The 21,534-nt window shown below is 33.3% G+C and overlaps 1 protein-coding gene across 6 annotated transcripts in view; it reads left to right on the top strand.

The window, feature by feature from the left end:
* Window positions 1-21,534, top strand: part of UBR3 (ubiquitin protein ligase E3 component n-recognin 3) — a 234,014-nt gene that overhangs the window by 109,881 nt on the left and 102,599 nt on the right. For all 6 annotated transcript variants that reach the window (XR_010322292.1, XM_064287015.1, XM_064287016.1 and 3 more), the window contains exons 19-23: window positions 491-587; window positions 13,490-13,631; window positions 17,159-17,263; window positions 18,296-18,469; window positions 20,469-20,929. Coding sequence is in view for 5 of the 6 variants with exons in the window: in XM_064287015.1 (XP_064143085.1) it covers window positions 491-587; window positions 13,490-13,631; window positions 17,159-17,263; window positions 18,296-18,469; window positions 20,469-20,929 (979 nt within the window). In the remaining variant the exon portion in view is untranslated. The remainder of the gene's footprint in view (window positions 1-490; window positions 588-13,489; window positions 13,632-17,158; window positions 17,264-18,295; window positions 18,470-20,468; window positions 20,930-21,534) is intronic.

Raw genomic sequence — 21,534 nt, 5'->3', positions numbered from 1 at the left:
TTATGGAGAAGGTAAGGAGACCAATTAATCAGTTCTAGCAAAGGAGCAGAAACTACTTCATAAACAAAAATGTTTGTGAGGCCCAAATAAAAACACAGTTTGAGTGCGTTAATTTTGAACCTAATTTTCATGTTTTTACCTTTGAATACTTTTAACGGTATCATCACTCTGTTTCTCGCTTTCTGGTTGGCCCTTTAGGAGAAAAACAATGAACTAAACTTTTACAAAAAAACTTTTACAGTGAGGCATTATTACACTATAAATTTTTTTGTTCAGTAGTTCTTGCTGAACTCAAGAGAATATACTGATGAAATTATGATTTTTTGACTTAGATATGTAGTCATGACATCAAGCCTATATTAAGGCAAATGTATCATCAAATTAAACTATTCCATCCTTTAAATTTAAAATGCACTTAGCAAATGTAGTAAGAAATTGACTTTATTCCTAAGAGGTCAACGTTCTATTTCTACTTTCTTTTGAATAATAGCTGAAGTCTGGGATCAGGAGTTTGACCCCGTCATGGTCATTCTTCGAACAGTTTACCGTAGAGATGTGCAGTCTGCAATGGACAGATATACAGCATTGTAAGTCCAATTGATTAGTATAATAGTAGAAAATTTTGTGTTTTTTTAGAAAAAATTTAATTATAACACAAATGTGATATATTCTCATTAAAGTATACTCTCAATGTTTAGAGGAAAAAATAATATCTCAAGGTTTTAAAAAAAATGATCTGACCAAGATTTGTGTTCTCAAGATCTTGATCCAAAATTTGCTGTTGATCTGCTAAAAATAAATTTTATAAAACGTGATCATTAAATCAAAAGATAACAAACTTATTTAGTTGCTATAATGGAACTATTTGCCTAATGGAATTAAAAGCTTCAGGTTTGTGTTCTACTTTTAAACCAGTAGAGGAGGCACAAGTTAAGGTAATAAAACTGAAATCAGAGATGCTGATGGGTGTCTGTATATAGAAAGTGTGACAACATTGCTGTCCTCTTGGCAACCAGGAAAGAGTCAAAGCAAAATGAATTTTATTTGTAAACACAGTAGTTTAAAATGTTGATGACTGTGGAAAATAACAGTTTTAAAGGATATCTTTTTAATGAAGGATTGAATTTTGTATGTTATTGTAGTTGTAGACTATTTTAACGTATTCACTTTTTTCAAAAAATTTGGTAGTTAATATTATATTGAACATCACAGGATAACATCTTTCATTTGTATATTTCTAAAGCTTAAGTTAAACTTTTAAATGATAAGTTTAAAGTGATACAAACATCTTTGATATAATAAATTTGCTCTTGAGAAAATTTAAAAGTGGAAGTATAGATATTAGATGTAATTGAAATTTCCCTTTTATCAAGACTTTGCAGTAATATATACATTGAATTTAAGATTCATCACAAATATTTGAGGAAAGTATACAGTGTGAAATTTTAGCATCTTCATTCCTCCCTAAAAACAAACAAATCCAAAAAACCTCAAAACCATGCTTAGCCATCAACATCTCTCTGCCTTTGTCCAAAACCTTTAGGGAGACAGTCTGAGATTCTCCTTAGTCTGCAATTTTAACATCCTCTTTTTATGCTTTTAGTTTGGTTTTGTAGTTTTTTGCTTTGTTGCAGGCTTTTACTAGATTCTGGCCTCCTTGAGGGAAGATATTTTTGTCTCTGTATCTCTCTTATATCTTATTACCTAACACAGTGCTGGTACATAGTAGACATTCAGAAGACATTTGCTGAATGAATGAATTTGAGAAATTCTTGTTGAAAATTGAAGAATGAAAAGATGGGTAGGAGGAAGCATTTTCATGGAAGACCTAGTGGGGGCTTCTTAAACACCATTATAATAAGTGGCTGTGTCCTTTTTTGGGGCATGGGGAACAGGTTAGGCTACTCATTTTGAATATGTAAAAATTAAATATATAGTAAATTTTATTACTGTGTTTTTTACTTTGTAATTATTAGAAAATTTGACTGGGCTGGGCTGAAGCTTTCAAAACTTTGGAGTCATTGAATACTTAATGTAAATAATTTTAAAGAAGAAATTTTATTTAACAACACACATTTAAAAAACAATAACAACACATTTATTGAGTGCTTGTTATAAGCCAAGTACTCTGTAAGGAAAACAGTGTTGTATCTTTTATACTTCTCTTTTCAATGATTTTTTTTGTAATTTATTTTATTTTTGTTGTTGAGAATATATACAGCAGAACATATCCCAATTCAGCAGTTTCTACATGTATAAGTCAGTGACATTGATTACATTCTTCAAGTTGTGCAACCATTCTCACCCTCCTTTTTTGAGTTGTTCCTCTCCTGTTAACATAAGCTCACTGCTCCCTAAGGTTCCTATCTAATCCTTTGACTTTCTATTGTCAATTTGATCCCATACAGATACATCTTAGGACTGTAATGCTCAAGGCAGACATTCTTTCCTAGTTAAGCCAAACTATTATTTGGTTTTAAGAAGACTTAGGGGGATATTGTTGGTTTAAGGTTTAGCAGTTATCTCAGGGCATCTCTTATCAAACTTTTAATTTAGTTCTGAGAAGTTCATTTCCTTTGTTTAGACCGCTGATTCTCAACTCAACCAGGGTGGTTTTTGTTCCCCAGGGGACATTTAGCATGGTCTGAAGACCAAGGGAGAGGGGCTTGGGGCTTGCTGCTGACATCTAGTAGAGGCCAAGTGTGCTGCCAAATATCCTACAGTGCACAGAGCAGCCCACTGTCACCTCAAAGAAAGAACTATCCGACCCCAGTGTCATTAGTGCCAAGGGTAAGAAACCTGGTTTAGACTTATCCTGACATACAGGTAAACTTTGCAATTTTTCTGTTTATAGATATCTTGCAGTTTTTAATCTATTTTATATTATTGTTTTCATCTAGATCATTTTTTGATCTGTAAATACTTCACATAGATAAAATCATATCCCCAAAGCTATTTTTATCAAAATTTTTCTCCTTCCTATTTTGCACTTTGTTGTTGTTGTTAGGGGCCATCGAGTCAGTTCTGACTCATAGTGACCCTATAAGATAGAGTAGAACTGTCCCATAGTATTTCCAAGGAGAGACTGGTGGCTTTGAACTGCCGACCTTTTTGGTTGCAAATGTAGCTCGCTGTAGCTCTTAACCACTGCGCCACCAGGACCCAATTTTGCTCTTTATTTTCCGTAATCCTCTCATCCCCTCCACTTGAATTTCCACTTGTGTAATTTCTCTATAAAGCTTCTTAAAAATATTTCTGAAGTGCCATGATGTTTCTTAGCAGGAGTTTGAAAATCCATATTTTAAAAGAAATGTGTATTCAAATAAAGTATGTAATAACAGATTAAAAATAAACTCTAGCTTCAGACTAAAACCTTTTAGTCATTTCTTATAAATTAATCTTTGAAATTTGTGTGTAAACTATCATATTCATCTAATAATATCTCGTGTACTTAAATATACCCATGTACACATGTTCCTATGTAAAACTTAAATTTTTTTGAAATTTCTTTAGTATATAAAATATAGCATGTCCTTCCTTTATGTGATATGTTTTACAAATTGCATGTGTAATTGGGAAAACCTGGTGGCGTAGTGGTTAAGTGCTACAGCTGCTAACCAAGAGGTCAGCAGTTCGAATCCAGCAGGCGCTCGTTGGAAACTCTATGGGCAGTTCTACTCTGTCCTATAGGGTCGTTATGGGTCGGAATCGCCTCCACGGCAGTGGGTGGGGTTTTATGTGTGATTGTACCTTTTGATTGTTTTAGCTCTTATTATAGCACTACTGCGAAAAAAACCCTAAACTGCAGGACTTAATATATTGACTATCGGTCATTTTCATTGTCTTTCAGTTTTAAGAGACAAAACTGGTTTAACTGATTTTACTGAGTAGAGCCCTTTTTCATTTAGTGAAAAAAGGTTGAGTGAATTAAAACTGTTGTATCCTTAGCATCTAACTTGGTTCCTACTGCTTTGTAAACAATCAGTAAATACTTGTTAAATGACTAAAAAGTAATTTAAAAAAAAAATTTTTTGTTCTGAAGTTTTATAAGTGGAAATAAGCCATTTGTTTTATGTGATGTTTAAATGTTTAGAATCCTAGAATCTTATTACTGGAAAAAGCCTTCAAGATCTTCTAATCCAGGTTCTACAAAAGTGTCTCAGAGGTCATCACTGGAAGAGGGGGTTTACAACAGCCAGAGGGGGCCTAAGAGAGTGAGGTAGCTCACCCTGCTCCCCTTAATCCCTCCCAGATACCTTTATATGGGCAGTTTGTTTCTTAAAAAGAACACAAAACAATGAAAAAGGAAACCAAAAGTTAGAGAAACATCCATTCAATTCAGTGTTATTTTACATACAAGGATATGGCAGCCCAGAGAAGCTCAGTAAAACATGTTAATGGTATGTTGGACTGTTTTAAATTCAACTGGGAAGTACAAATTTTTGTACCATAATTTTTGGTATTTCTTTTGCTTCCGATTTCCCATCTTGAAGGTTAATAGCTGTTGCTCCATGTTTGAAAGTTTGATGTATGACTTTGTATATATCAGGGCATTTTTGTATCAAACTGGCCAATAATTAGGTGTCAATTTGAGTCATTTAAAAAATTTCTGCTGTCATATAGCTTTTCATTTGCATTATTCCATTAAGATTTTGAAAAGAGCAGTCAAAATGATAAATTACCTGCTGCCTTAAAAAAATATATAACCTTTATTTTAGAACACTTTATTAGTCTTAAAAAAAAAACAAAAAAACAAAAAACCCAGTGCCGTCTAGGTGCCGTATATTTAGGATGTAGTGCTTTAAAGCAAGCAAAGAAGCAAGCAAAATAAACGCCCCACATTGCTTTTGTATGCCAAGTGAAATAGAATAGCTGAAATATTTCCCCCCGAAGATATTGAGATTGTTCTGAACTATGTGTAGCCACAATAGTATTACATAGAAACCTTTATGAAAAAGATGAAACTAACTTAAATATTGGTAAAGCTGCTAACCAATATGTATATAAAAGTTGATTTTTCTGTCTAAAGTATATCATATATATATACTGTATGAGTAACAGCAGATTGTGGTAATTCTAATTGCATAACTTTTTCAACTATAATAATTATGCCCCACCCCACTTAACATAAAGGCATTACTGTGTGTGGGCTCTAGCGGTAAGCTGCTTGGATTTTAATATGAGCTCCTTCACTTACTACCAGGTGACTTGGACAAGTTATTTAACCTCTCTGTGTCTTGGTTTCCTTGTCTATAAAATGGAGATAATGATAGTACCTATTTCACAGGGTGCTGGGAGGATTAAATGGGTTTTTATGTAAAAGGTGATTAGAATAGTGCTGGCATATAAACAAATGCCATATAAGTGTTAGCTATGATTGTTATAATTCTCTGATTTATTAATATTGTATTTGTATTATACTTTTTATACATTGTTTAAAAAGCACATAAATTCCTAGTCATTCTACCTATGTTGTAAAGTCTTAGTTTTATATGTTGATATATTTATAGACAATTAATGCTCATGGTATTTGGGCGATATTAAAAATAGACCAGGAGTCAACATTTAGCATTTTAGTCTTACAAAGGTACAAATATAATGGTATATCATGATCTTAAGATGAATTAATGTAAATTTTGTTTAATATGATTAATTACACAAGAATATTTATGAATAAACTTACGAAATGTAGTATAACCAAAAAACCAAACCCAGTGCTATCGAGTCGATTCCGACTTACAGTGACCCTATAGGACAGAGTAGAACTGCCCCAAAGAGTTTCCAAGGAGCGCCCGGTGGAATCGAACTGCTGACCCTTTGGTTAGCAGTTGTAGCACTTAACCGCTACGCCACCAGGGTTTCTATGAAGTGTAGTATACATAAGAAATATGCATATAACAACAAGCGTACTGCTTGATAATTTTCTCAAAATGAGCACACATAGGTAGTCTGCACCCAGATCAAGAATTAGGAGCCTCGTGAACATTACCAGTACCTAGGTAACCACTGTCGTGGCTTCTAAGACCATAGATTAGTTTTATCTATTTTTGAAATTTATGTAAATGGAATCAAGGAATCATATGCGTCTTCTTTACTAAACATTATCTTTGTAAGATCTAGTCATGTTGCTGTATATAGCAATAGTTTATTTCATTGTATAGCATTTCTTTGGGTAACTGTATACCACAATTTATTTACTATTAATAGTAACCAGTGAAGTGGTAACTCATTGTAGTTTTAATTTGCATTTTCCTGATGACTAATGAAGTTACCATTTGAATATCACATATGATCATATGCATATATTACAAATATCTTTTTCTACCTGCATAGGAAAATTTCATTTTAATTTATCAAATAGTTAGAAAATGTCATTTCAACCTCGTGTCGTTTCTTAAGCTGTAATTTTTATTAGAAATAAAGAAAATCACTAATGTAGCAGTGTTTTAGGTGTGTAAACGACAGTGCTGTATTTGGCGTCTGTAACCTGCTTAGAAACAGTCTGCTCAACCTCAGGTGGTCATTTTACTCATAAAACCAAACAAAACCCACTGCCGTCGAATCGATTCTGACTCACAGCGACCCTATAGGACAGAGTGGAACTGCCCGATAGTTTCCAAGGACCGCCTGGCGGATTCTAACTGCTGACCTCTTGGTTAGCAACCATCGCTTAACCACTACGCCACCACGTTTCTGTTTTACTCATAGTGTTCATTATGTTTATATTTGAGCTATTAAAAATAAAAATATGATTGCTGAAGACTAAAAGATGTGTAATTTTGTTATTTTTTTCTTATTTCTACTGTCTTAAAAACAAAACAAAAAAATCTACTGTCTTAGTGCTCTTAAAAAAACTGGAAATATTTTAAACATACAGAATATAATAGATAGCCTTGGTATATCCTGACAATTAAATAGATACTAACATTTAAAATAATCTCTTTTTTATAAAGAAAATAAAATGTTACAGATAAAGCTAATAACCACTCCATCGTCTCTCTTTCCTTCATCTCCAGATATAACCACTCTCTTAAATTTGTGTCTATCATTCCCATATACATTTTTACTTTTACTACATGTATATGTATTCGTAACCAATATTATTGTTTTGCTTATTTAAAATTTTGTATAAATGGTATAATACTGTGCCTTTTGTAGCTTACCTTTTCACCGTTATTTCTGAGAATCATTAATAACATTATTACTTGCAGGTATTTATTGTGACTGCTGCATATGTAATTAGACTACAGTTTATCTGTTCCCTTATTGTGAGGCAGTGAGATTGTTTCTACCTTTTTGATATTACATACAATGCTGTAAGACATTCTTGTATATGCCTACTTGTGTGCCTGTGAGAGTGTCTCTAGGACTGGCACCTGCAGTGGAATTGCTGGTTTCTTGAGTAAGGACATCTTCAACTATATTAATGATTGCGAATTGCCTCTCAAATGTTTATATTAATCTATACACTCAGCAGCAGAGTATGATCCTTTTTCTTCACATTCTCATTAATGTTTGTTAATGAGACTGTCAGTTGGTGGGTGTGTAGCAGTGTCTCATTAAATTAAAAAAAATTATTAAATGTATTATGCACACAGAAGAGTTTATCAAGCATATGCACAGTCTGAATAATAATAATAAAATGAATACCCATGTACCTACTACCCAGGTTAAGAAACAGAATATTACCAGTGCTTCAGAAGCTTCCTGTGTGATCCTCCCTTCTCTTCCCTCCCACATCTTCAGTCTTGGCTTCTATATTAATCATGTTCTTTTTTCTTATAATTTTACCCTGTTTCTTTGTATCCATTTAAAAAATTAGTTTTGAAAAACTGAGTAGCAGAACAAACCTAGCTATATATATATGACCTAGCTATATATATAAAAAGCTAGCTATATATGCACCAGGGCTCCAATATATAATGCTAGCTATGTATATAAAACTAGCTATAGCGTTGCTATGAGTCAGAATCAACTTGATGGCAGTGGGTTTGGTTTTAGGTTTTATGTGTATAAAACTAACTATGTATACGTGTATATGTATATATTTAACATTGGAACTGTTCATTGATAAATGTATGTATAGGAGCCATTGTTAGATAAAGGAGAAAATAAATTGAGCAGATTTTCTGCATTGTAGGTTGCCTTCAACTTTCCTAAATATTTATTAGAACTCCTTCTGGGGAAGCTAACCAGCAAGGTTATGAATGATTCCTGAAAAGTAAGGCTTACCGCTTAGCACAGTGATAGGTCTATAGTATTGGTCAGAATCTGGATATCCGGCAATAGTATGGTCACGGAGAATGGACTTTCTGTACTTCTTGCCTGTACATTCAACATTTTTTACCTCAGAGTGGATAATCACTATTGACCTAACTTCAACTTCACTGATTCTTTCTTTTGCTAGCTCAAGTCTGCTATTGAGCCCTCCAGTAAATTTTTCATTTCAGTTACTGTACTTTTCAGCTCCAAAATTTCTGTTTGGTTCTTTTTGTAATATCTCTCTCCTTACTGATATTTCCTATTTGGTGAGTCATTGTCATCATACTTTCTTTTAATTCTTTAAACTTAGTTTTCTTTAGTTCTTTGGTCATATGTATAATAGCTAATTTAAAGTCTTTGCGTACTAAATTCAACATCAGGGACCACTCAGAGACAGTTTCTAGTGACTGCTTTTTTTTTTTGATTCTTGATTCTTTTTCTTTTGATTCTTGGCTGCTTGACATTGCCAAAGGTAAAGCTCAGTCTCTCAGTTTAGGGCTGGCTTCTTAGGATCCACATCTTCTTCTGGATCATGGCCCACCTAATTCCTGTCTTGTTAGTTCTTTGATGCTTTTAAGAAAATGATTTTATATTTTTGTCCGGTTTTTTTAGTTGTATTCAGCAGGAGAGCTGTTCCTAATTACCTAATTTGAGGCAGGTGTCCCATGTATTTATTTTTCACATACAGTCATCTCTCTGTATCCATGAGTTCCATACCTGTGGATTCAACCAACCACAGATCGAAAACATATGGGGGGGAAAAAAGTTCCAGAAAGCAAAACTTGAACTTGCCACATGCTGAGCACTGTGCTGAATCCATGCGAATGAAGTGATGTGTACGCATACCCTGCTGTAGCCTCCTACCATTTCATAGATTCTCAGTGTCTTTCTCATTGAGCATCGTTTGCCTCATGTCTTATTTGTTTGCCACTTGTGTGCACCCTTTGTTTCTGTAAAAAAAAAATGGCTCCTAAAAAGCAATTAAGTGGTCAAAGCAACCCCGCAAAGGCTAAATGTGTGGAGGTTGAGAAGAGCAAGAGGAAGGAATTTAAGGCTAGTAAGGGATGACTGGCTAGCTATGTAAAGCGCTGCAGTCTCAGTGTAAAGATCACGGGAGAATCACATCAGCTGATGCTAAGGCAGCATCAGTGTTCCCAGAAGAACTCGAGAAACTCTTAGAAAGAAAGGCAATCTTCCAGAGCAAATCTTCAATTGTGATGAAACAACTATTTACATAGCATTTACATTGTATTAGGTATTATAAGTAATCTAGAGATGATTTAAAGTAAATGTGGGGATGTGCATAGGTTATGTGGAAATACTACACCATTTTATATAAGGTACTTGAGCATATGTGGAATTTTATATCCATGGGGAGTCCTGGAGCCAATCCCCCACAGATACCAGGGACAACTGTATGTCGTCATTTAATTTTTAAGAGCATATTTTCTCTGAATTTCCTTAATTTTAAGAAAGCATCCTCTCGTACTATAGATATAGCTCTTATTTCTCTGGTATGTTAATGATTTTTTTAGATCTATTTTTCTACCTACACATTATTTCTTTTACTGAGTTACATTTTCTATTTGTTCAGTCTCCCATGTCCATGATGGAGGCATTCCTGATAATACTGGTATTAGTGATTAGAAACTCTGAGTATGCTGGTGAAGCTTGTTGATTCTGAGTTTTAATGTAGAGTGAATTGGGTAGGTCTTTTGTTGAAGCCCTTCTGTTAGTCTCCTTAGATCTTTCTTTTTGATCTGATAAGAGTCCTCAGAGAAGCACCTTAAATATTGCTCAGAGAGTAATGGTCTGGCTGTCATTATTTTGTGAGCCAAAAGGCCGATGAGGTCTAAGGGCTCTGAATCAAATATGCATACAATCACTTAATCTCCCATTCTCATACCGTTAAGTGTGCTTGGTGTTTTACACTCTCCAGAGAAGAACCCTCCTGCTAGATTTCTACTGGAGTTGGGGAGAAGCAGTCTTCCTATAGTCCTCCATATTTTAGTCTCCAGTTACTGGGGTACCAACTGCTGCCGAAAAATATCGTGTTGTATGGATATACCACATTTTATTTATCTATTTATCAGTTGATAGATATTTGGGCTATTTTTCTACTTTTTACTGTTAGGAATAATGCTGCTATGAACATTCCTGTGTAAGTTTTTCTGTGAATATATGTTTTCATTTCTTTTGGGTATATACCTGTGAGTAGAATTGCTGGGTCATATGGTAACTCTGTTTAACCTTTTTAGGAACTGCCACACGGTTTTCACCCTTTTCCATTCCCACCAGCAGTGTATGAGAGCTCCAGTTTCTCTACATCCTCACTAACACTTATTATCTGCCTTTGATTATAGTCATCCTCATAAGTGCGAAATAGTATCTCATTGTGGTTTTGATTTGCATTTCTCTGATGGCTAATGAGGTTGAGATCTTTCTCAGTGCTTATTGGCCATTTGTATGATTTGGAGAACTGTCTATTCAGATCTTTGGCCCATTTGTAATTGGCGTATTTGTCTTTTAGTTATAGAGTTGTAAAGGTTCTTTATATATTCTCAATACTAGACCCTTATCAGACCTGTGATTTGCAATTCCTGCCCCCCTGCCCCCCATTCTGTGGTTCGTCTTTTCATTTTCTTGAGAGTATCCTTTGAAGCATGAAAACATTTAATTTTGATAGAGTCCAGTTTATCTATGTTTTTGTTGTTGCTTGTGCCTTTGGTGTCATGTATAAGATACCATTGTCTAATCGAAGGTCACAGAGCTTATGTTTTCTTCTAAGAGTTTTGTAGTTTTAGCTCTTGTATTTTGCCTTTGATTCATTTTGAATTAATTTCTGTATATGGTGTGATGTGGGGGTCCAACATTGTTCTTTTTCACGTGGATGTTTCTTGAAGAATTTTGACTCAACTTGCCTATTCAACCACCTGTATCTTTTCCTTTTTATGGATAATTTTAAACTGTGGATTCACATTCATTACAGATTATAGGTCTGCTTAGGTTTTTAAAAAATTTCTTCTTGAGAGGGATTGCTAAATTTTATTTTTATAGGAAATATTCTATTTTGTCTTAAGTATATACTCAATGATTTAAATAATCTCTCCTGCATAATTTTATATCCCTTTTTTAAATTCCTATTGTTTATATGTGTTTGCTGTTTCTTATTCTTCATTACTGTTATCAGGATTGCCTGTTGTATTTTTTCTAAGAATCAACTTATAGTTTTGTTGTTCCTTTATCTTTTTTTCTACTTTACTGTTTTTTCTTTTGTTTTTCATTATTCTCTTCTTTCAACTTAGTTTGAGCTTTCTTTGTTCTATTTCTTTGGTGCTTTGTTTTTCATTTTTAATATATGAAGTTAAGGCTGCAGATTTCTTTTCTTCCAAGCATTGCTTTTGGTTGTAGCCAACAGTTTTTTCTAGTTAGTTTAGGTTCTAAATATTTTTTTTTTAATTATTATGATTTGTAATGACCTCTGAATTTCTTTAATTTTTTTTTCATGTTTTAAAATGTCTACATGCCTGGAGTTTTTGGTTATCTTTTTAGTATTTATTTTAGTTTATTGCTTTGTGAGAAGTGATTATGGTCAGAATATTAATTCTTTTGGGTACTTGTTGAGATATGCTTTGCACGTACTTTATAGTCCAAGTGCACTTAAAATTATGTGTATCATATAATTGTTGAGTATTCTTTATTTGTCAAGATTTTTAATTGTGCTGTCAAAATCCTCAGTCTATAAACCTTAAACCAAAAGTATCTCCTGAAGTCATCTTAAAACGTAACAATGGCTTAGCTTAACTAGTAAAAAAGGCCTGCCTCGAGCATTATGCTCTTTTAAAAACTATCTATATGGGATCAGATCAACAATAGCAACTCCACAAATTAGATAGGAACCTTAGGAGCAGTGAGTTTATGTTAATAAAGGAGGAACAACTCAGAAAAGGAGGGTGAGAATGATTGCACAACTCGAAGTACATAATCAGTGTCATGAAATTGTATACGTAGAGACTGTTAAGTTAGTGTATGTTGTGCTGTGTTTTTTCTCAACATTAACAACAAAATAAATAAAATTTAGAAGGAAAAAGCTTCAGAATCTTTACCAGTTTATTTTTCATGGGCTATTAGAAGTATATTAAAATCCTCTACTGTGGTTGTGGATTTGTCAGTTTCTCTGAGTAATTCTTTCAAATTTTGCCTTTTGTATTTTGAGTCTATTATTATTTACGTACAAGTTCATAATTATTATCTTCCTGGGAGCCTGTTGTCCTTTCACCTCAGAAGAGACAGACAAGCTGTCTTTTTTCTCCTTTGGGATTTCTTTTCAGTGAGGGTAAAGCCTTCCAGCCATGTGGGATCTCATTTCAACCTCTGAGCCTTGTGTGAGCCCGAGGACTTTGAGGTCTCAAGGGCTTTAAAACCATTGCCAAATGCAGTGTTAGTGCTTGTTAATTCCTTGTTTCTGGTACCTGGGGAATTCCTCTTTTCCTTTTTGTGAGCTCGAATATGAATTTAAAAGAATGTATTTTATGTTTCACCCAGTTTTTTTAATTGTTGATAGTGGGAGAATTTCTAGGTTATTTTGCTCTATTGTTGAAATCAGAAATTTCCTTGTTTCGTTCTTCTCTTTGAATTCCTTCTGTTCTTTTCCCCTTGTTAGCATTTTTTAATTCACAGTTCTTTCTAGTTTTTAGCTTAGCTCTCTCTACTTATTTTTATCCAATAGGAAAGGAAACAGTAATGTTCGTTGTGTAGAGAATAAATATCATTTGGTGTTCTTGAACAATTCAGTTAAAAGCAGTGCAGGTAGTCCCCAACCTGTGACAGGGTTCTGTTGTAACGACTCTCTTTCAAGTCAGTTCTGATATAAGTAGAATACCTCTTTTTTTAAATTTTCATTGTTATGGTGTTTTATTGTCAGTAACTTTATAAACCCAGCCTTTGAACATCTGCGAGTGAATGTCTGAGAATGATAACATCAGCAAATTACATACTGCAACATTGTATGCAGTACATATTACCAACGATAAGATGTACCAAAAAAAACCTTTGAAACTGACGGCCTGAAGTGCAGTTTGTCGTAACTTGTATAAGTCATTGTTTGGGGACTACCTATGCTGCATAGAAATATGTGACAGAACAGTTGATGTCTGTAAATCACTATTGAAATTACAGGTTAATTTTGAGTCTGTCACATAATTTTTGTTTTGTTTTATTTTTACAGCTTAAAACAGAGTGGAAAATTCCCTGGAAATCCCTGGCCCCCCTATAAGAAAAGGACACCACTCCATCCCAGCTATAAAGGTCTCATGAGACTTTTGCACTGTAAAACTTTACACATTGTGCTATTCACTCTGCTTTACAAGGTACAGTAGCAATTTGAATAGAAAGAATCAGAATTGAATTTATTTTCATAATTTTCAAATAAAAGTTAAAAGATAATATTTACATAAAAGTACCACTTTTAAAGCAAAGTGTATATATACATTTAAGTTATATGAGGATATGTCATAATCACATACGTGTGAATACCAGGTTGGATAGTTAAGCCATGCTTTTTAGAAAACTATTTGTTTTATCCAACTTCAGGTAGGAATATTTATTTATGGCTTCTCTGGAGCAAGAAGTGAACCACAGGAGGAATAGAATGAACAACAGGGAGCAAGCACCCACCAGAACCCACTAAAATGACAACACTAAGACATCAGCTATGGGGGCAGATAACTCTTAGTTTAGAGTTGCTTTCTACATTTTTCTTTTGATCAGAAATGTGACATGGAGGGATTTGAGTGGGCTCCTTTGTAGCAACATCAAGAATATGCTTTTAATAAGCATCTTAGAAAACTCAAAAGATGGTACTTTTACTTTCTTGATACCTAGAATTTCTTTTTTTTATGGTTCTTACATAGAACTGATTTATTTGGCTAACATTAATTGAGTACTCAAAAATTATATGAAACAATATTATGGAGTATGTGTGCATATATATAACAGGGATATTTATGATCTAATCTGGATAAGAGATGAAAGATAAAACAACTCTACCCACGTTACATAGATAAAACAACTATAAACGTGTATCAGTTATAAACACGATACATATTGTGTAATTAGGTTCAAAGAAAATATTGTTTCTTCCTCTTCCTAATTAGAATTTGAAAAATTAAAAATTAAGTTAAAAGAAATGAAAAGTAAGTGTATTTGATAGGCAAATCCCTAGTTACTACATATAACTATTTTTTATTACTTAAGAAAGTATGCATTGAATTTAGTTAAGTAGACGTTTTAGTATTTTTCTCAGTGTTTGCTGTGTAATGAAATAATGCCTTTAGATTTTTATACACCCCTCTTTTAAGTCCCACCCCAAGACCAATTTTCCATTTTACTTATGCAAGTTATTTCTGTTAAGATTTTAGAACATGTACCTCAAAAAAATCTCAAATAGTTTATTTTCATTAATTTCCAAGAGGATTAGTCAGTAAAATGATTTAAACTGTCCTTATTCTTAATAAAAAATGGAATATTTTTCTTGCTAAAATGATTTTTGTATTTATTTTACAAATAACATTGAATGCTTAACTTAGTGCCAGATTTTTTTTCAAATACTTCGTATATATTTACTTGTTTAAATGTAGTAAAAATCCTTATGAGTAAAAATTCCATTATTCTTGTTTGTTCAGAAATGAAAATTGAGTTTTAGAGGTTAAATAACTAGTTCAGATGATGAAGCTGAATGCTATTATAAGTAACAATTAGTAAGTAATTCATGCTTTTAAAATTAAGGAAGCCTGACTGCAAGTGATTTGTGCTCTTTCAAGTTATATTTTTTCAATTTTTTCATTTACTTAATGTAAAAATAGTATTTTCTAAAAAAAAGGGCAATGTTTTAGTTGTTAAAAAATTATTATGAATGAATTTTAAAATTCCAACTTTAAATAGCTTTCATGATTTTAATGAAACAAATTTCTTTGACATTGAATTTGCTTAATCTTGTTGAGTAAACTTTCTAAAAATCAATTTCAGTATATTTGATATTAAATATATCAAATCCCCTGCCATATTTAATATTAAAGAACCTTGTAATACAGAACATGTTAAAACTCCCCAGGAAAATAGTTTTTTGGTTTTTCTTTTTTACGGTAAGTATCTAATAAAGTGGTTTTTTTTTTTCCTTTTTAAAGTTACTAAGTTGAAGCTGTAATGTCACACAGTTTCGAGTCAAAATTCATTTGAATTTAGCTGATAATCCTACATTTACCTAGTGGAAGCAGCACAGTATGATAGAACAATGACCTGGGAGCCTGAAATCTGTATTCTAGTGTGGGTGACACTAGCTGACTGTGTGGCTGAGCCTTGTTCCTCTCTGTAAAGTAATGGATAGGAAATGATGACCTCTGTTGCCTCCCAGGCTTCAGCCCCCTCCTGTTGCTGCTTCTGCGCCTCCCACTATCAGCACCACCTACTATTTGTTGAACACTAATTGCTATATATTGTACTAAGCAAATTACGGGTCTCAGCTCATGTAATCCTAATAGCAATTCTGCATTATTATTCCAGTTTTAGACATGAGAAAACTTAGGCCAGAATCTGTTTTTCAAGGTCAAATAGGTATAGTTAGAGCTCATGTTAAAACAGTCAGGTTTTTTAGAAAAAGTTTCAAAGCCTTCATTCCTCACTCCTGGCCTCACAAGAGATGAATGGAAAGCCCTCTCCGTAGCCAGAATAAAAATTAGAGAGTTAGTGATTGAAATTCTATTCTTTATTCACAATAGATTAGATCTTAAGTAACTAAGTTCTCCTTTCCCAGTCCCGTCAGCTGTTTGGAAAGTTTCTGTTAGGCCAGCCTAGCCTGTCTTCTTTTTGGCTGTCCGCTATCTTGCACACAGCTGACACTACCACTCCCCAGCCAACCTCTTCCTCTTATCCCTTCCCTCACTTGGTCAGATGGCTTTATAATGATGACAAGCTGGCAGGCCAGCTTTTTCTTACAGTACTTTAGGTGTCTTTTGGTTGGTGATCTGTTATATCATATTGAACAAGTGATTGGTGTAGGTAGGCCTGAAATCCTGTGTAAGATTGTAAGTTTGCTATTATAAACCCTGTTTAAAGCCAGATTTATCATATGTTCCTCAGAGAAGCCTCTTTGCTAACCATTTGCACCCCTTTCTTTTCTCACCCATATAAACTACACACTAACACAACCATACAAAATAATCAGCGACTCAGAATTTTAATCGTAGACAGATTTTAAGAACATTAATGTTCTAGAAACATTTATTTTGGTCCTAATTATGTGCCAGTTGTGATACTAAACACATTTGCATGAAATATCCTATTTAACAGGTTTATTTATCTGATATCCTTGTCATCAAGAGAAGAGTATCAGCAAATTAGAATGTAACATGTTCTCGTTAAATTATTTTATTAAAAAAACAAACCAAACCCATTGCTGTCGAGTCGATTCCGACTCGTAGTGACCGTATACGACAGAGTAGAACTGCCCCATAGAGTTTCCAAGGAGTGGCTGGTGGATTTGAACTGTGGACCTTTTGGTTAGCAGCCGTAGCTCTTAACTACTACGCCACCATATATTTGTTATTAATAGTTTTAGTGGACTATTTAGTCTGTTAACTTTTAGCACATATACGAACTTAGTATACCTAGCTATGGTTGAAAATACTATAATGTGATCTTGAGAGGGAACCACTTTTGTTGTTTTAGTTCGAGTACCCACCAGGATATAGTTTTACTTACATATCTGATCATGCTTTATATTTATTTTTATAAATCCAATCATGTTATTTTAACTTATAACATTAAAACACTTATGGACCTTTAAATGAAATATATTTTGTGGAAAAATAATTAATGAGACTTTTTTCCCTTTTTAAAGATTCTGATGGATCATCAAAATCTGTCAGAACATGTTCTCTGCATGGTTTTATATCTGATTGAATTAGGACTCGAAAATTCTCCTGAAGAGGAATCAGATGAAGAGGTAAGTAGTTTCTTATATTTTAAAATAATAAAAGTTATGACGTGCCTTAGTAAAGGTAGTATGTGGTTTTGAAGTGTACTTATGGATTCATCATATTCATTTAAGATTTTTTTAAAGAATTGCTGGAAAAGGCCCTTTTTGAGCTTCATGTACGTATTGTCTTTTGGAGATTTCACTGGTGTATTAAACTCTATTTGTGAAATTATTGACTTTGGAATTCGTTTTTAATAACATAGCACAAACATTAAAATAGTTAACGTATTTTTGATCTTATGTTAAAGACATTGATTACCAGTAAGCAGTTGTTAAGTTAGGTCTTCAGTGTAGAAATTATAATATCTTTGAGTAGCTAATTCTTTTTGTAAAGGTTATAATTTAATGGAGTAAATATTGTCATATGGGAAAATGTTTAAAGTATGTAAGTATACAAATTATTAATGTATTTCAGGACTTTAGAAATATCATTTTCATAAAAGTAATTGTTACTGCAAATTATTTTTACAAATGTAAGATTCTCCTTATACCCTCCTTCCAAAAAGACAAAATATAACCCAGTATTATAACAGCAGACAAATGAGTTAACACTCTGTAGTCCTGGTTGAATCAACATACATTCTTTCGTAGGTATTAAAAGATTGTTGTGATTTCTTTAAGACTAGATAATACTTTTGGTTGATTTTTCAGACTTTCTTTCTCAATCGGTTTAAATTATTCATATTTGACTGTATTTTGAATTATTACTAATTGGTGATGATAAATACAATGTAATGTTAAGTACTTCCAGATTGAAAAAAGTATTTTTTGGGAGACATATAGCTGACTTCCATTGAATTTATTCATATTAGTATTGAGAAATTTATACTCGTATTTATTGTTTGAATTGGGTTTTATTAGCACTTTATCATTTGTGGATGAGACGATAAAGGATCAGGAATATGACTGGCAGTGGATGATTATCGATCTTGTTATATCTCCATTGTACCTATGACCTGACCTGACAAGGTTTGATATCCATTATTTTTGTGTTACCAGGCACCAGTGGGTGGACCAGAACGTTGCCATGACAGTTGGTTTCCTGGAATTAACTTAGTATCAAACATGCGACACTTTATAAACTATGTTAGAGTCAGAGTTCCAGAGACAGCTCCTGAAGTGCGAAGAGACTCACCTGCAAGTACTAGTTCTGATAGCTTGGGTTCTTTACAAGTAAGTGTAAAAGAGAATAAAAGGAAACGTTTTATGTTATGTGGGGTATGTTTAGATCATCCTGTGGTATCTAAAAGAAAAAGCTGTAGACAACTTTTAAATTGTCTTTTATTTCCTCTGATATATCAAAGCAACTTCTGCCTCACCAGTCTTTTTCCTTTGATCTGCCAGAGTTCCCGACGGCCTAAAGTTCTTCAGAGAGAGGTAGATGTGTATGATCTTTGCATTAACTAGCAACATGGCTTTGACTGGAAATGGGGGAAAAAAACACTTTGAAGTATTTGTGTGTGTATATGTGTGTGTTCAATTAATATGGTTAAGTTTTAAAGGAATGTTTCTTTAATATATGAGCATGGGTTTTTTTTTTTGATAAAGTGATTTTAGCTTAATTTTTATGAATTCACAATATTGAGCTTAAAACAATACTGTGTATTTAATAGTGGGTTTTTCCTGTTAGTGCTGGCAATATTTTGGACCAACTATACACTGTACATTTGGGTCTATTTACATTTATCACTGCAGCTGTATTACTAACATCTAAAAATGGCTGTTTCCTAAATCAAAATAAATCTAATCATTAATTGATGGCAGCATGCCCATTTACAAATATTAATTTTTTTGCTTCTATGACAATTAATTACCTTTGATAAAATAAACCCACAAAAAGATTAAACTCTATATAGTGCATACTTGAATTCATTTTGAAAATCAGCTCTCTCATTGCATGTCGCTTAATTAATTGATTTTAAAAGCAGAAATAAAAAACCTTCAAATGACATGCCAAATAACGTAAGCACTTCTAATTGCAACAGCCTAGATTTCTGTGAATAGAGAGCGTCGAAATCAGACATTTTTCTTAGTAGAGTCCATTCACCAGAGCTTTCTTTGCTTCTGACAGCATTTTTGGCTGTGAACACCACATAAGGACTTTTGATTACAATATTGGAACCTCTGTAAGAGGCAGCTTTTGCCTCTAATGCCAGTAAAGAGTACTTAAAAAAAAAACAGCTTGGATGTTAAAAAATAGTGTATACTCTAATTTGTCTCATAAAAGCTCAGCTGATACTGGAACATCCTTTCTATGCTAGCTTTAAAAAAATTAATAAAATCCATTAAACTGGCTCGTATCTTAGTTGAAATATGATTTCCAAGAGCCCTAATGCAGTGTGACTGCTTTAACAAAAAGGCTATTTAGAGGATAAATTGTTGTGGAAGTAGTTTAAAAAATGTTCAAATAAAAACAGTGATGTTCAAATATGAAACAGACTAATTTGATTTTTCATCTTTATATTTCAGTTCAGTAACTTCAAGCATTTGTGTTAGAAGTAATTATCAAACTTTTCAAGTTCTTTAAAAATGAAATGAATTACAAGTTCAGATTCACTAACTTAAAAAATAATAGTTTTCTTAACTGGAAAATACAGGAGTCCTGTAGAAATTAGTAGAGTGCAGAATTCTTGATGAATGTTGAATAGAACAACTTCTCTTTCTTTAAACTGGTAAGGAACTTAGTTTAGATTTCCCTTTAGTATGTGCCATAAATATTCCTAAGCTTCCTCTATTTTCCCTGGTAGATAGGTCCAGGAGATTGAGAAAGAGGTATTAATGATGGTATTGTTCTTTCTCCTCCTTGCTGTTTCCAGATTGAATGGGACTAAATATGTTTGAGAAAGAGAAGTGAAGGGACACATTAATTTTAAATAACTTAACTATTGTTGGAAACAATATTTACATCTTATAAAATGTATATTTAAAATTTACCAAAAAAATGGTTTGGGCATACATTGTCTCATTTTTGCAGTATACATTTAAATCAGCAAAACTTCCTTGGGAATTAAAGATTAAGTGTGTCTTAGAAGTATGATCTTAAAAATATTAAATAAATCTTTGCATGAAACTTGGACCATTCCCTTTTGAAAAGGTGGTGCTAATATGATCTCAAAATTTATGCTGAGTAATTTCTCTTGCTTTTTTCCTTCTTTCTCTTTTTTCATGGTAGAATTCGGGTACAGCTCAAGTTTTCAGCTTAGTAGCAGAACGTAGAAAGAAATTTCAGGAGATCATCAATCGCAGTAGCAATGAAGCAAATCAGGTGGTTCGTCCCAAAACTTCAAGTAAATGGTCTACTCCTGGTTCAGCTCCACAGTTAACTACAGCCATTTTGGAAATAAAAGAAAGCATATTGTCTTTGCTAATTAAACTTCACCACAAACTCTCAGGAAAACAAAACTCCTACTATCCTCCTTGGCTAGATGACATAGAAATTTTAATCCAACCAGAAATTCCTAAATATAGTCATGGAGATGGTATAACTGCAGTAGAAAGAATTTTACTAAAATCTGCATTGCAAAGCAGAATGAACAAGCGCATCATTGAAGAGATATGTAGAAAAGTGACCCCTCCTGTGCCACCCAAAAAAATCACTGCAGCAGAGAAGAAAACATTGGACAAAGAAGAAAGGTAATTTTTATTTTTAATGTTTTAAACAGATATGGTACAATTGAAGATTTGGTATTTTGTTTTTTGGTCATCTGAAACTAATTACCTAGATATTTAACAGCCGTAGCCATAACTGGTTAGTGTTTAAGGCAACTGAAACTGAACATAGTCAGTGCTTGGGCATGTAGTATGCTGAATTAGCTGAAGGTGATAAAACAAGAGTTTCTGACCCCAATATTAAATTAGTACCTTAAACTTGTAGGCCCCTTTGGAAATATTGCTACTACTGTTATTGCCATAAAACAAACAAACAAAAAGACAAACCTGTTGCCCTCAAGTCGATTCCGACTCATAGCAGCCCTATACGATGGAGTAGAACTGCCCCACAGGTTTCCAAGGAGCAGCTGGTTGGATTCAAACAGCCAGCCTTTTGGTTAGCAGCCGAGCTCTTAACCACTGCCCCACCAGGGCTCCACAGGGATCTAATAATTCTCTTGCTATTTTCAAAAAGTCTTATTAATTCAACTTTAAATGAGAATAGGGAAAAAAAAAACTGTTAGATATTTAAAATATTTCTCAAAATAAAAATCCAACTGTTTTAGTTCTTTTTGGTTCTTTGAATCTTT

The sequence above is a fragment of the Loxodonta africana genome, chromosome 6, assembly GCF_030014295.1.
Source record: "Loxodonta africana isolate mLoxAfr1 chromosome 6, mLoxAfr1.hap2, whole genome shotgun sequence".
Lineage (NCBI taxonomy): Eukaryota > Metazoa > Chordata > Mammalia > Proboscidea > Elephantidae > Loxodonta > Loxodonta africana.
Note: the sequence above shows the minus strand (reverse complement) of the source record. Positions and strands in the feature narration are given on the sequence as shown.